We start from the raw sequence: 16,451 nt of genomic DNA, 5'->3' as shown, positions 1-16,451 counted from the left end.
TATGGCATGTAATTTTCATTGTGTGTAGTCTCACAAGTTCTTTTTTTTTTTTTTTTTTTAATTTTTTTTTTTTTTTTTTTGACAGGCAGAGTGGACAGTGAGAGAGAGAGACAGAGAGAAAGGTCTTCCTTTTGCCGTTGGTTCACCCTCCAATGGCCGCCGCGGCCGGCGCGCTGCGGCCGGCGCACCGCGCTGATCCGATGGCAGGAGCCAGGAGCCAGGTGCTTTTCCTGGTCTCCCATGGGGTGCAGGGCCCAAGCACCTGGGCCATCCTCCACTGCACTCCCTGGCCACAGCAGAGGGCTGGCCTGGAAGAGGGGCAACCGGGACAGAATCCGGCGCCCCAACCGGGACTAGAACCCGGTGTGCCGGCGCCGCTAGGCGGAGGATTAGCCTAGTGAGCCGCGGCGCCGGCTAGTCTCACAAGTTCTTGATGACCATAATCCCTTCACTGAATTCAGGGTGAGAGAAGCTTCAGGCAACCCCTGCTAGTTTCTATTTGCAGTTTACCTACCTGGAGCTGGTAAATAGTCAGGGGAGAAACCGATTATTGGATTGTATAGGAAAACACCGTGGACCTTCAGGCTTTGGTAACTGAGGTTCTGTCAGTATTATAGAATGAGCTGGAGAAATGTTCTTTCCTCTTCTTGAGAATGGCAGAATTTGCCCTATAATCATCTTGGCTTGTAGTTTTCTTTGTGAGGAATCTGTTGAACAACAGTGAGGTGGATTAGGACCCAGACGTTTTTTGTAATTATGGTGGAATATGAAGGTAATTAAAATTGTGGAAAAATGAAATTAAAAGTATGAGTTTATGTTGATGCCAAGCAGTTTTTGAAATTCTTGTGTAGAGTTTTCATTTTCTTGCACATACTATGAAAAAAGTTTCCTTTGAGTACTACATTAGAATTTCATCAATGTGATGTTTATCATCTCACCTATTTTTTTAGCCTTTATGTGTTCCTTGTATATACATTTAAAAATAAAAGTGCCCTCAGTTATACATTTCGCTATATGCCAAAAGTTTTGATCTGTGCTATTTTTATTTCAATGTTTTTTCTAATTCTCATAGTCACTTTTTCTTGGAACTTTTTAAATCACACTGTATTTTTTAAATTCATGCTGTGTTTGATAGGATTTTCTTTGGCCTATTGTTTGTGGTATTAGTTAGAAGTGTATTATTCCCTCATTGTGCCTGTGGGTTTGTCTGTTTATCCTTGTAGTTCTTTCATATAATTTGTTCTTTTCATTTTATCTATTGATTTATTGACTGATTTTTGGTTTTTGTATATACAGAATCATTTTTTACAGCTCAAAACTGTAGAAATAATGAAGAAGTGACGCTAATACGCAAAGCTGATTTGGAGAATCACAATAAAGATGGAGGCTTCTGGACTGTGATTGATGGGAAAGTGTATGATATAAAGGACTTCCAGACGCAGTCACTCACAGGAAATAGTATTCTTGGTGAGGCTGTATTTTTTACTTCATTGGTTACAAGTTGTAGTGTGAGTCATTTTAAACTAAACATTTGACTTGTAAATGATCTTTTAGTTTTGTTCTATTCCCCACACATTTTAATGTATCTGTGGCTTACATGTCTGTTTCCCCTCCTGTTCCCCGAAATCTTTTATTTAAGGTATGCAAACTTCATGTATTTCATAAATACAACTTTAGGAACATAGTAATTCTTCCCATCCTGCCTGCCCTTCCACCTGTACTCCTACCCTTTTAGGTGTTTGTCTGTCTTATCGAGAAATTCAGACATATTTGAAGAACTTATCATTGACATGCATTTTTTGTTCTAGTACTTGTTAGGATTTGTTCTGAGGCCTGAATTGGCCTAGAAAGCCTGGGAAAGGTGAGCTTCATTGTACTGAGTGATTCTCACTTTTGAGTCACTGCCTACTTCCTTCCTACCTGCTATTTCTACTGTAGCTCTCTGGGCAAATCGCCTTGACGTCATGTTCTGTTTTCCTTATTGTTTCAGCTCAGTTTGCAGGGGAAGATCCAGTGGTGGCCTTGGAAGCTGCTTTGCAGTTTGAAGACACACGGGAATCAATGCATGCATTCTGTGTTGGCCAGTATTTGGAGGTGAGGCTTCTTGCTGTGAATAACATGGGAACACTGGGGAGGCCCTTTCTGGTTTGATAGGATGATTTATATCCCAAAGTATTGACATCTGGGCCTTCTGTGGTGCATTATATGATATAAAGATCCTTTGGAAGATTTTTCATAAATAAATTCCCATTTATTTGTGATATGCTGGTCTTCAAAAATTTTTTAAAATATGATTAATTTGTATGAAATATAGATACTGTTCCACAAATAAAGATGCTAAACTTTGGTCTTACAGTTTTATTATAAGCTTATATAGTAATTTGTAATTTCAAACTCTCCTGAAATATTATTTTTTATGAAGAACTATATAGAAACACAATTCTTTAGAAACATGTTCTCTACATATTCATTAGTATTGGATTAGCATGTATATATTGGGATTCACTTTCCAGATATCCAGATATCTAGAGGTAGCAAAATTTATTAAATGTCATAAGGGCAAGGCTTAAGATATTTTATGAAGGAAAATTAACGTTGCTTACAAATGATCTGATGTGACTAAAAGAATTAAAATTGTTTTCATTTGAACTCTTGTTTTCCTTTTTAATGAGCTTGCGTTTGTTAGGATAAACATTTTTTCTGCATGTGTGGTCACGGTTTACTAACCTGTAGCAATACTTGTCACATCATATGTCATTGGGCTCTTTATGCATGTAACAATCTATTCTTTTTTCTGAAACATTGTATGTAGTCATTTTGGAAACATGATTTGATTTACTAAGGAATATCCTAGCTATGTCTTTTCTCTGTGTTTTGGTTTTCTACCAGTAGACCTGTGTAACTGCTGCCTGCTTTCCAGGATACGTGGGGTTTATCTGGTATCTACTGTTTCTTGGGCAGAGCAGCATAAATACATTGATACGGGAAGAATAGGGTGCCTGCCCAGAGCACCCTTTTATCCTCCCCTTGGCTGAATATCTTAAGGGTGTAAACTGTTTTGTTTTTGTTTTTTGTTGTTAATTAACCCTGTTTTCTCAAACTGATGGTGAAATTATTTTTTCCAGCCTGACCAGGAAGTTGTTACCATACCAGATCTGGGAAGTCTCTCTTCACCTCTGATAGACACAGAGAGGAATCTGGGCCTGCTTCTTGGATTACACGCTTCCTATCTTGCAATGAGCACACCGCTGTCTCCTGTTGAGGTTGAATGTGCCAGTAAGAAAAACACTTTCCTACTAACCAGTTAGCCGACTATTTTAGTTGCACCATAAGTACCGTTAAGGGTGGAAGAGGAAGACTAGTCAACACAAAGAATAGTGAGAGTCAGCCAGTTAGAGTGTTGTGGGTGGCTTCATATGCTCCATGGTCCCCGGTCACAAAGGAGCCTAACTAGCATGCGGATGGTATGTCTTGTGAGTAGTCTCACTTAATGTGTCCTCTGAGAGATGGGTCCACCATGGCTGTTGTTTCCCTGTGTGCCCTGAAATTATAGAATACATATCATTGTTCAGGTGGGGAATAGCATTCTGTTTAAGGATTTTGTTTTTTGTAGACTCAGGTCAGATGAATTTTTGGATTTCAGTATTTGTAACCACCTAAAATAATGAAGTTTATCCATATCTCATATGTTGGATTTAAATTTTCTTCCTGTAGTTGTAAATTTCTCGTTTGTCTCCACCCAACAAGCACGTACTGAACAATTGCTTGTGCAGGTTACCCGGCTGGGTGTTCATGACGCAGGGATGGGTAGGATGTGCCTCTGCTTTCCGCTGCTGCTTGTTTGGGGATGAGCCAGCTTTCCAAGCAGATCAGGAGACTGCATGGTAACTGATGAAAGAGACGTTCAGAAGCATTCTGGGGAGGAGAGGCTTCAGAGCCATGCAATCTGCCAGTTGTATGGGGAATGCTGGGCAATGACTGGGAGTTTGGGGACACTGTGGAAATAAACTATCTCCAGCTTTCCCTGAGAGTGAGAATCAAGAGAAGGATAGTGGGCAAGGGCCTGCCTGGGCCCCCGTGGAGCACATCTGTGTGTCTGTGCTGCGTGCTCTGCTGCCAGCCGTCTTCTCCATGACTTAGCAGGGTAGCAGGGAGAGACCCGGAAGCCCCAAGGCTGAGGGAACAGAAGGTGCCTTGGGCCTAGTGGGTGGGGCCTGATCCACTGAGGGATCAGAGACTTATCTTTGGGAGATAAGGAGGAGCTCTTCTGTGTTCTAAATGGGGCAAATCAGGCTGGGTCAGGATCAGGTTTGTGTTTTAGATTAACTAATGGGGCTACTCTTGAGTGCTCTGAATCTAAATGTCCAGTAAAGCCACAGAGTGTATCTAAGATTTGATTGCTCCAAAACCCGTGTGTCAAAAAAATTTGTAGTGTTGTACACACTGATTGGGGCATTTCCCTTCAGTTATCATAAGCAGCTATAAGACATTCCTGTTTGCCCTGATGAATGGGATTCTCTTGTTAGTCCCGACACCATGTACCTACTTCCTTTCCAGTCTGTTACATCTTACATCTCTAGGGTTCTATCATTTGTTAGACTGGTGTTGCTTGTTACATATTCCCTCGTTCTTGTTACTTCGTAAGTGCTCTAAGAATGTGTAATATGTAGTGCCCTGAGCATGTGCCCAAAGAATGCTCTAAGAACATCCCTAAGCTTGTTCTTTGCACAAACCTTTCAGGCATGCTGCTCCTGGCCTGCCTGCTCAGCCTGCCGCTCTCATTCCCGATCTTAGCTCACTTGTCACTTACATGACAACTCCTTTACTGACCCTTAGCATAGGGGTGGTGGTCTTTCTGTGTATCCCTTATAATCCTCTGCTGCTTACAGTCTCATAATCAAAACTGAGTGAGTAGTTATGGAAGTGGTGCCTTCGAATGTGAATCTTAGTCTTTGTATGATATATTAGTTTTCTTTCTTCCTTTTTGAAAAAGATAGATTTCTTTATTTATTTGAAAGTCAGGGTGGGTGAGAGGGAAAGAGAGAAAGAGATCTTCCATCTGCTGGATTATTCCCCAGATGCCTGCAACTGTCCAGGACTGAACCAGGCTGAAGCCAGGATCCAGGACATTCTTCCAAGTCTCCCACATGGGTAGCAGGGGCTAAAGCACTTGGGCCATCTTCTACTGCTTTCTCAGGCCATTAGCAGGGAGCTGGATCGGAAGTAGAGCAGCCAAGACATAAACTGTCACCCATATGGAATGCCGGCATTGCAGGTGGTGGCTTTACCTGCTACGCTGCAATGTCGGCCTCTAGTTTGCTTTCTGTAAATATAACAGAATAATGAAAGTTGGGTAACTTATTATGAAAAGAGATTCATGTAGCTTACAGTTCTGGAGGCTGAAAGTTCAAACAGCATAGTGCCAGCTCTGATGACAACCCCTGTGGCTGCATCACATTGTAGTGGATGGCATCAGGGTAGGAGTATGTGCGAGAGAGACCAAGAGGTTACACATCAAGAAGGCAGCAAAGGGTGACTCACGGGTCAGACTCAAGCTCTTAAAACAACTTGTTCCCAGAGAAACAACAAGGGTCCTACGAGATCTAGAGCGGTTCCTTCCCAAGGCAGGACTCCTAAAGACCTCCAGCTAGACCGCACAGGTAAAAGGTCTGCCACCTCCCAGCATCACCTACTGGGAAATAAGCTCCTCACACATGAACGCTTGGGGACATACTCAAACCTTAGCTAAATGATAGCACTCAGCATCTCTGGAATCAGGCAGCTCCGTGCAGGGCACAGGCATCCAGTGCTTGTTGGCCTGGAACTATATTCTGATATTGGCTTAAAGTTTGTTCAGTAATCAGGAAATATTACCTGTGTTCTCATAGAAAGAAGGATTATAAGCCACTCTGTGTAAATGTATTAGATGTAACTTAGATATAATACCTAATTTCACCTTCTCAGTTGAGTGTCCTCTTTCTTTGAGATGTTGTTCCCTGGCCTGCCCGCTCAGCATCTTGGTCTCATTCCCAATCTTAGCTCAGTTGTCACTTACATGACAAGTCCTTTACTGACCCTCAGTATAGTGGTGGTGGTCATATTTATTTTTGAATAGTACACTTGAGTTTCTCTTTGTTTGCTTATGCATTTTCTAGAGTGGCTTCAGTCGTCCATCTTCTCTGGAGGCTTGCAGACCAGCCAGATCCACTATAGCTACAATGAGGAGAAAGATGAGGACCATTGCAGCTCTCCCGGGGGCACACCTGCCAGCAAATCACGACTCTGCTCCCACAGACGGGCCCTGGGTGACCATTCCCAGGCATTCCTGCAAGCCATTGCTGACAATAACATCCAGGATCACAATGTGAAGGTGAACCAGACCTTCCCTCTACTGCTGACTTGTTTTCTGTTTATCTGAGGAATAATTTCATGTTCTTTGGTTAGCAGAGCACAGAGTTTGTTTTGCGTGTTGTTTAGAGTATTGGTTTTGAGTTGAGAAGCTGGTTCTGTTCAACACCTCTGTGTCGTTATTGATGGCAAGTGCATCAGAAGTTGTGGCCTGTTAGGGTTTGTGAAGACTCCCAGGGTGGCTCTGAAGTTATCTCCAGCTGTTTCTGTTGCAGGACTTTCTGTGTCAAATTGAAAGATACTGTAGGCAGTGCCACTTGACCACACCCATCACGTTTCCTCCTGAGCATCCTGTGGAAGAGGTTGGCCGCTTGCTGCTGTGTTGCCTCCTGAAACATGAAGATTTAGGTATGCAGCTCTAGGTATTTTAACTATGCTATTATATATCTTTTGGCTGACATGCAATACAAATTTGTTCCTACCTTGCCTTTTAAATGTTTTTTGCAGGACATGTGGCGCTATCTTTAGTTCACGCAGGTACCCTTGGTATTGAGCAAGTAAAGCACAGAACATTGCCTAAATCAGTGGTGGATGTTTGTAGAGTTGTGTATCAAGCAAAATGCTCACTCATTAAGGTGAATAGATTTTAATTATTTCACTTCTGTGCTGTGCACAGTTGCTGAAATATTTGTTGTTAAATTTTCTTTTCTATTTAACTTTGCAGACTCATCAAGAACAGGGACGGTCTTACAAGGAGGTCTGCGCTCCTGTCATCGAACGTTTGAGATTCCTCTTTAATGAATTGAGACCTGCTGTTTGCAATGACCTGTCTATAATGTCTAAATTTAAACTGTTAAGTTCTTTGCCCCGGTGGAGGAGGATAGCTCAGAAGATAATTAGAGAACGAAGAAAAAAGAGAAGTAAGAATGTAAAAGATCAGAAAATATGAGGGTACTTCAGAAAGTTTGTGGGAAATTAGAATTAAAGCTAACTTCATTTTGGTGCAAAAAGTTTTTGAAATTCATAGTTTTCAGCACATATTTTTTTCTATGAACTCTCTGAAGACCACTTTGTGTGTTTCAAAGTTTTTTTTTTTTTTTGCTCCAAAATAAACTTATCTTTTAATTCTGCTTTCCATAAATTTTCTGAAGTTCCCTCATGCTCGTGACATATGTTCTTTCCTTCCCGTAATTAAGTCTGTGATTTCAGAGTTAAAAGCTGTTTGCTGCTGTTCATTCCATGTGGCATTTCTGCATATATTTATATGTATTTATAGTTACATACAGAAATCTTGCATATTTTTCCAAAAGGTCAGATAATGATATGATTTTAGAATTAAATGTGTTATGATTTATTATCTATTAACCTAACGCTGAAAAAGATGACCACTAAATCACTTTTTTAAAGATTTATTTATTGGGGCCAGTGCTGTGGCATAGAAGGTTGTTAAGCCTCCACCTGTGGTGCTGGCATCCCATATGGGTGCCAGGTTGAGTCCTAGGTGAGTTCCAGATGCAATGACGAGGACTGAGCCTGGCTGAGGCCTGGAGCCAGGAACTTCATCTGGGTCTCCCACGTGGGTAGCAAGGGCCAAGTACTTGGACCATCTTCAGCTGCTTTTCCCAGGACATCCAGGGACCTGGATGGGAAATGGAGCAGCTGAGACTCAAACTGGTCCCCATATAGGATGCTGGTGTTGCAGGCGGCAGCTTAATCCCTTTCACCATAACGCTGGCTCTGGAGAACTTCTTTTAATTAGTCTGTCAATGAGATATATGGAATTGTTTAATCTTACAATTTAATCATGTTATTCTTATAAAGAAATTTTGTTGAGATATATATGTGTTTAAAATTTTTATTTATTTATTTGAAAGGCAGAGAGAGCAAGAGCAAGAGACAGAGACAAACAGAGAGATCTTCCATCTCCTGGGTCACTGCCCAAATGCCTGCAATGGCTGAAGCTGGCCCAAGCTGAAGCTAGGAGCCTAGAACTCAATCCAGGTCTCCCACAAGGGTGGCAGTGATTCAAGTATTTCAGCCATCATCTGCTCATGAGCAGAAAGCTGGAATCAGAAGTGGAGCCAAGACTTGAACCCAAGTGCTGTGATGTGGGATGCATGTGTCCCAAGTGGCATCTGAACCACTGTGCCAAGTGTCTGCCCTGATATTTAAAGGAAGCAACTGTTAAGGGTTCAGAAAAGACTTTTTGCATTATATAGTCAAAATTTGAGTAGAGTAAATAAAATACTTTAGAATTTGATCTGTTTGTGATTAGAAATAAGCTACAGAAATTTCTGATTATGTTATTAATGGATTATACTGATATGTCCATAGACCAGCTTATTCAGCAATACTAATTACTGAGTTTTAATGGATATTTTGAACAATAATATCGTGAAAGACTTATGTGTTTTGGAGACTATCCTAAATTGATTGTCTTGGTTAAACCCTCAGAGTCTTAGAAATCCTTTGGTTTCAAAGCCACAGCAAAAGTACCTCTGATAGTCCTTGAACTCAGGTGATTGAGTCACAGGCCCAGGAGGCAGGCCAGGCTCAGTGTGAGCCAGCATGAGCTCCCTCCATCACCCCGCTGTCTCATGTCCTGCCCGTGGGTTCTGAGCCAACATTGTCACCTTGTAGAGTTTCATGTCTTGGGTTTATAGATTCATTACGTGATGAGTGAAGCTGACTTTCCTCCCTCTGCCCTGTTCTTTCCCTACGTTCCCCCTTCTCTTCTTACTGTAGTCACATAAGAGTGTTGAATTGTGTCAGCAGTGATGTGTGACATGTGTGAAGGGATGCCTATCAGGGAAAGTCGGCCAAGCCTTGTTGTCTAGGGTTTTTATTTTTATCCTGTTACAGTGCCCACCTGCCTGACCTCAGTTAGCAGAAACAGATTATCTCCCTTAGTCACATGGCCAGCATAAACTGTCCTGGCATTCTGGTGCCATAAGACCTCAGGCCTCAGGCTCAGGTATAGAAAGCACACCCTTTTTCATTTAAAAAAAAAAAAAAAGATTTATTTATTTTATTTGAAAGAGTTACACAGAGGAGAGGCAGAGAGAAAGAGAAGTCTTCCATCTGATGGTTCACTCCTCAGATGTTTCATGTCCTATCCGTGAGCTGGGCTGATCTGAAGCTAGGAGCTTCTTCCAGGTCTCCCATGCAGATGCAGAGGCCCAAAGACTTGGGCCATCTTCTACTGCTTTCCCAGGCCATAGCAGAGAGCTGGATCGGAATAGAGCAGCTGGGTCTCAAACTGGCGCCAATATGGGATGCCCGCGCTTCAGGCCAGGGCATTAACCTGCTGCACCACAGTGCTGGCCCCAGAAAGCACCCTTAACAAGCAGGGTATTCCAAGGGCTTAGGCTTAGGTCTGAGAACTAAGGGCCAGTATAGAAAGGACACAGTCTTCCTGGGAATGTGCAGGGTTTGGGCCACCAGGTCTCCTGAGTTAGCCCTTCCCCGCACACATATATTATCTTGTCACTTAAACCTTAAAAGTGATAAAAGAAACAGGGAAGAAACACCACATATCACAACGCTAATTCAATGGAAATTTCCCTAATTAAAGAGACTTAACAGAAAAGTCATCCATTTGATTTAGAAACACATTGGTGGCAAGAATCTGCTATACTAGACCAGTGTGGAGAAGCCAGGGACTATGGGCCAAATCTGGTCTGTTAATTGGTTTGTATTGCCTATGAACCAAGACTGGTGTTTTGCAGTTTTAAATTGTTAAAAGAAAAATGAATTAAAAAGAATAGTGTTTTTGACACTTGGAAATAACGAGGCGTTTAAATTGTAGTATTCATAAGTAATGCTTTATTGTGACACAGCACACCTAATGATTTTTGTATTGTCTGTAGCTGCTTTTTATGCTAAAAGAATAGAGTATTTGTGACGGACCAAGTGGCCTGCAGAGACTCTCATATTCACTGTTTGTCACTTTAAGAAAAAGCTTGCTGAGCCCTGGGCTCTGCCTTCTTCAGGGCTACTCCTCGCCCTGGTACTCTAACTCTGTGTGCTTCGGTCCCTGACGTGGTGTGGCACAGTGCTATTACTGGATATCATTGGGACTAACTGTGATTGTTTGATATTTTGAGCAATGCAGTTTACAAGGCTGTTTACATGTTTACTTGCGTAAAACATCTTTCATGTACATTTAACTATTTCTTAATTTAAAGCTTAAGTAAATGATTTTTATAATGAATGATGTTTTTAAACATAGTTCCTAAGAAGCCAGAGTCTACTGATGATGAAGAAAAAATTGGAAATGAAGAGAGTGATTTAGAAGAAGCTTGCATTTTGCCTCATAGTCCGATAAATGTGGACAAAAGACCTATTACAATTAAATCACCCAAGGTGAAGTATTTTCTATGATTCTGGGCTTGGCCGAGTCCCAGCACGGCACATAGCAAAGGAATCCACAGCTGTCGTACCTTTGTACTTGACAAATTGTAGGGCAGTTAGTATAGTTGGTTGTCATCAAAGGTGTGGTCCAGAGCTGCTTAAAGAGCTTAAGGTGCTGGGGTCAGAGCTGTAGTTGGAAAAGTGTTTCCTTTTATTTTTGGTACTGGGTTGTATTATTGTCATTCACTACTCAGTCACTGAACATATCCTTTGTTGTTGTTTTCTTGAAGATTTATTTATTTGGAAGAGTTAGAGAGAGCAAGAGATCTTCCATCCTCTGGTTCACTTCCTGGATGGCCACAATAGCTAGTGCTGGGCCAGGCTGAAGTCAGGAGCCAGAAGCTTCATCCAGGTCTCGGGAGGGCCCAAACACTTGGGCCATCTTCCACTGCTTTTCCCAAGGCATACGCAGGGAGTGGATTGGAAGCAGAGTAGCCAGCACATGAACTGTCCCTCTTATGGGATGCTGGAGTCACAGACGGCAGTTTACTCTATGCCACAGTGCCGGTCCCTGAATATATCTTTTTTACTAGAAATTATACTTGTCCCTGAAGCTATTAATATAAAAGATAATGTGACTTTTTGCATGCCAAGTTAGCCTATTTCAAAGTATATAAGATTTTTAATTCATTTATAAGCTTATTTATAGCAGTTTAATTTTTACTATATATTAGTAGATAAATTATTTTACCAGTTTGAGATTTTAGCATTATTAATCTTTATTTTACTTATATTAAAATATGTTTATATTTATTTATATGTCACACTTATATTTGATTTACTTTTAAAAATATTTATTTATAATTTGAATATCTTGGTTAAACTAATGGTGAAAATTGTTTTCATTTGGTAGGATAAGTGGCAGCCACTCTTGAGTACAGTCACAGGTGTTCACAGATACAAATGGTTGAAGCAGAATGTCCAAGGTCTGTATCCTCAGTCTGCACTCCTCAGTACAATTGCTGAATTTGCCCTGAAAGAAGAACCAGTGGATGTAGAAAAAATGAGAAAGTGCCTTTTGAAACAGGTAAAATTTTATATGAGCATGCTTTTCTGCCTTGAGTCATATACACAACATTTAATTGTGTGCATTGATATTTTGCAGTTGGAGAGAGCCGAGGTTCGCCTGGAAGGGATAGATACAATTTTAAGACTGTCAGCCAAAAATTTCTTACTTCCATCTGTACAGTATGCTATGTTTTGTGGATGGCAACGACTTATTCCTGAGGGAATTGATATAGGGTAAAACTTTATAATTTTTTTAAGGAAAATTGTGGCAAGAAAACATTGCTCTATTAAACTTAAAGAAATTTACTTAAGACATTGCTAAGACTTTTATCTTTGTTTGAAAGGGAACCTCTTACAGATTGTTTAAAGGATGTTGATTTGATCCCACCTTTTAATCGGATGCTGCTGGAAGTAACTTTTGGCAAGCTATATGCTTGGGCTGTTCAGAATATTCGAAATGTTTTGATGGATGCAAGTGCCAGATTTAAAGAGCTTGGTGAGTGAACAAGCCTGATGCCTAAAAGACTGTATTAAACGTGACACTGCAGCAATGTCAATGGTCGCATCAGCATCATTTCTAGTTTTGCCTTAATTTTATGTTATGGAAACTTGCAAATGCCAAATTTCGCTTTTGAGATAACTTAATTAACTTTGTGCTTTAGATTTATAATATAAGCTACATTCAGCTTTCTCTGATTCTAAATGAAACTTTCAAAATTTGACAAAAGATACAATCTTGAAGTACTCTAATAGAAAGCTTTTACATTTTTCAAATTTTTGTTTATAGTACACCATATACCCTAAAATGTCTATGTACTGTATTAATGCTTATTTTCTGGATGGTTGGAATATCTACAGAGAAATACCAAGATTGATTGGTATTATGGCAGAAAAGTGAAATATAGCTATACAGCTATTACATTAAAATGAAAGGAGGCACTACGGATATTTAGAGAGGAGCACGCTATGTCTCACCGACAAAAGTTGTAGGACCATTGCAGCACATTACTGGCCTGCCTGATTTGTACACTCTTTGGAAACCCCCTGAGAAATAAAAACTTTTAAAAAGCTCTGATGATTTTTCTCTGTGTCACATATTTTCTTGTATACATACACACTAAATTTAAGTGAATGCCAATACTCATTAGGTATCCAGCCAGTTCCTCTGCAAACCATTACCAACGAGAACCCCTCAGGACCAAGCCTGGGCACGATCCCTCAAGCTCGCTTTCTCCTGGTGATGTTCAGCATGCTCACGTTACAGCACGGTGCAAACAACCTTGACCTCCTGCTCAACTCCGGGACACTCGCCCTCACGCAGACAGCACTGCGGCTCATTGGTAGGTTGGCACCAGTTTTGAGTCTCTCGTGAAAATGTCAAGATTTTGCCTTGATATCCCTCTTAAAAATAAAATTTTTAATTATTGTAAGATAAAAATAATATAAAATTTGCCATTTTATGTTTATAATTAAGGATATTCACAGTTTTGGGCAAGTATTACTACTGTCCAGATCTGGGACTTTTTCATCAGCTCAAATGCAAACCTCGTACCAATTTAGCAGTCACTCCTGATTCTCCCCACTCTTTAGTCCTTGGCAAACACAGATTTTGCTCGCTTGCTCTCCCTCTCTCTCTTTGAATTGGCATACTCTGGGTATTTCATATAAATGGAATCATATAATTTGTGGCCTTTTTTGTCTGGCTTATTTATTTAGTATATGTCAGCATTTCACTCCTTTCCATGACTGAAAAAGATTTCACTTTAATTATATATTTGCTCTCTTTGTTGATAGATAGTTGGCTTGTTTTTATCTTTCGGCTTTTGTGAGTAGTGCTGCTAAGAATGTTTGTATACAAATTTTTGTTTGAGCACTTACCTCCAGTTCTTTTGATTGTACGTGTGGTAATCCATTCTGTTTAACTTGGCTGAGAAATTACCAAGCTTTCCTACCAAGTGCTGCACTGTTTTACTTTCTCATCATCAGTGGACAAGGGTTCCGGTTTCGCTGTGTCCTCTCCAACCCTATAGCTTTTTGTTTTGTTTTGTTTTTATTTGGTATTTTGATTAGGGCCATTCTAGTGAGTATGAAGTGGTATCTCACTGTGGTTCTGAGTTGCATTTCACTGATGATGAATGACATTGAGTCTCTTTGTGCTTGTTTGCTATTTGTGTATCTAATCAAGTCCTTTGTCCATTTTTAGATTGAGTTGTTTAACTTCTATTTGTTGTTGAGTCGTATGAGCACCAATACATGTACCATGTAAATGTATCAACCATTCAAAGAAGAATTAACACCAATCCTCAAACTCACAAATATCCTGTATATTAGATCTTCACAGATTTATTGATCTTTATCAGATTTATGATTTGAGATGTAGAAATTTTTAACTGGGAGTGGGCATTGTGATACAGTGGTTTGCACTGCTGCCTGGGATGCCTGCATCCTGTATTGGATTACCTGGGATTGAGTATTGCCACTGCATGTGTTCTGGCTTACTGGGAGTGCACCTGAGGGGCAGTAGGTAATGGTGCAGGTGCTGGGATTCCTGCCACTCAGTTGAGAGACCCATGTGGAGATCCTGAATCTTGGCTTTGGCCTAGCCTAGCCCTGGATGTTGTAGGCATTTTGAGAGTGAGGCAATAGATAGAGGATCTCTCTCTTTTCTGTCATTGTACCTTTCAAATTTAAAATGTTTTAAATTTTGTTGAAATCCAGTTTTTTGTATTTGTTTTTTCAGTGTCATATCCAAGAAACATTGCCAAATCCAAGGTAAATGAAAATCATTCCATGTTTTCTTCTCTTAAGTTTATGTGGTTTTTACTTTGGCTCTTTGGCCCATTTGTAGGCACATTTTTTTTAAAGGATTTATTTTATTTATTTGAAAGAGCTACAGAGAGAGGTAGAGAAGAGAGAGAAATCTTTCATCGCTGGTTCACTCACCAAATGGCCACAATGGCCGGAGCTGAGCCAGTCTGAAGCCAGGAACCAGGAGCCTTCTTCAGGTCTCCTACATGGGTGCAGGGGCCCAAGGACTTGGGCCATCTTCTACTGCTTTCCCAGGCCATAGCAGAGAGCTGGATGGGAAGAAGAGCAGCCAGGACTAGAACCGGTGCCCATATGGGATGCTGGTGCTTCAGGCCAGGGCTTTAACCTCCTGTGCCACAGAGTCGGCCCCTTTTGGCACATTTTTTATACAGGATGAGGTTAAGTGTTCAACTTGTTTCTTTTTGTTGTCCAGTTCCCTGTTACATCCGTTAAAAAGACTAATCTTTTTCCTCAAGGTCTTGGCACTCTTGTTATTAGTTGTCCATTGATATTTAGGTTTATTTCAGTTTTTTTTTTTTAAAGATTTATTTATGTATTTGAAAAGCAGAGAGAGAGAGAGAGAAGGAGATACAAAGAGATCTTCCATCTGTTGGTTCACTCCCCAAGTGGCCACAATGGCCTGGGCTGGGCCAGGCCAAACCCTGGAGCTAGTAGTCTAGAGCTTCTTTTGGGTCTCCCACGTGGGTGCTAGAGCCCAAGCACTTGGACCATCTTCCACTGGTTTCCCAGGTGCATTAGCAGGGAGCTGGGTTGAGAGTGGAGCAGCCAAGACTCAAACCAGCACCCATATGAGATGCTGGCACTGGAGGCAGAGGCTTATTAGCCTTTTAAGCCACAGCACTGGCCCCTATTTCAGTTCTATCCCACTGTTCTATATGTCTGTCATTATGCTAGTAACTACCATGTTTTGAACATTATAGCTTTGTAGTAGGATTTGAATTGAGAAGTGTGAGTCTTCCAACTTTGTTTTCTTTCTCAAGATTATTTTCATTATTTTACCTCCTTTGCATTTCCACATTTGTTTTGGGACTGACTTTTCCATATCTGCAAAAAAAGGCCATTGGGATTTTGCTAGAGATTACGTTGATTCTGTAGATTGTTTTGGGAGAATATTGCCATCTTAATAATGTTAACTTCCTTTCCATGAACTTGGGATGTCTATGCATTTATTTTGTTCTATTTTAATTTCCAATCTGTTCTCTCTTTCATTTCTCTCTGCTCTGCTCTTTCTTATTTCCTTCTGTCTGCTAACTAGCATTTGTTGTGCTCTTATTTTTCTAATACCTTCAGGTATAGAGTTAAGTTACTGGTCTGAAACCTTGTTTTAAGTGCATGGTTTTCTGGGTATAATGTCCCTGTGAGCACTGTTTTTGCTCTACCACACAGTGTTATATGATGTTTCATTCATCTCAGTGTATTTTCTGATTTCCCTGTGATTTTTTTTGAGCTATTAGTTAAGTGTGTGTTATTTAATTTTCATATACTTGTTGGATTTTCTGGTTTTTCTTCTGTTATTAATTTCTAGCCATTGTATTTTGGTTGGAGAAGGCACTTTGTATGGTCTTAGTCTTAAATTTAAGGCTTGTTTTGTGACCTAATGGTTTATTTTGGAGAATTTTCTGTGTATACTTAAGAAGAATTTGTATTCTGCTGTTTTGGAGTAGAGTGTTGTGATTGTGTCTGTTACATCTAATTGGTTTATAGTTGTTTGTTGGCTGAAAATCTTGAGATTCTGCAGGGACAGAGGTCCAAGTGAAGTGAATTTCTTCTAAGTTCTTTTTGTCTGATCAATCTTAGAGTTCACATTGATCCATTCAGAAATATGCCTTATGCTAATAGTCATACATTTGATT

General features: G+C 40.4%; 1 protein-coding gene across 3 annotated transcripts in view; it reads left to right on the top strand.

Moving 5' to 3' along the window:
• The window catches only part of HERC2 (HECT and RLD domain containing E3 ubiquitin protein ligase 2), a 233,159-nt gene that overhangs the window by 105,848 nt on the left and 110,860 nt on the right, over positions 1-16,451 (top strand). For all 3 annotated transcript variants that reach the window (XM_051822208.2, XM_051822209.2, XM_051822210.2), the window contains exons 24-35: positions 1,297-1,467; positions 1,991-2,094; positions 3,126-3,276; positions 6,156-6,370; positions 6,624-6,756; positions 6,856-6,983; positions 7,073-7,268; positions 10,580-10,713; positions 11,615-11,788; positions 11,867-12,003; positions 12,114-12,265; positions 12,918-13,109. In XM_051822208.2, coding sequence (XP_051678168.2) covers positions 1,297-1,467; positions 1,991-2,094; positions 3,126-3,276; positions 6,156-6,370; positions 6,624-6,756; positions 6,856-6,983; positions 7,073-7,268; positions 10,580-10,713; positions 11,615-11,788; positions 11,867-12,003; positions 12,114-12,265; positions 12,918-13,109 — 1,887 coding nt within the window. The remainder of the gene's footprint in view (positions 1-1,296; positions 1,468-1,990; positions 2,095-3,125; positions 3,277-6,155; positions 6,371-6,623; positions 6,757-6,855; positions 6,984-7,072; positions 7,269-10,579; positions 10,714-11,614; positions 11,789-11,866; positions 12,004-12,113; positions 12,266-12,917; positions 13,110-16,451) is intronic.

Source organism: Oryctolagus cuniculus, chromosome 12 (assembly GCF_964237555.1).
Source record: "Oryctolagus cuniculus chromosome 12, mOryCun1.1, whole genome shotgun sequence".
NCBI lineage: Eukaryota > Metazoa > Chordata > Mammalia > Lagomorpha > Leporidae > Oryctolagus > Oryctolagus cuniculus.
The sequence above is the reverse complement of the archived record's forward strand: the minus strand, read 5'-3'. Positions and strand labels throughout refer to the sequence as shown.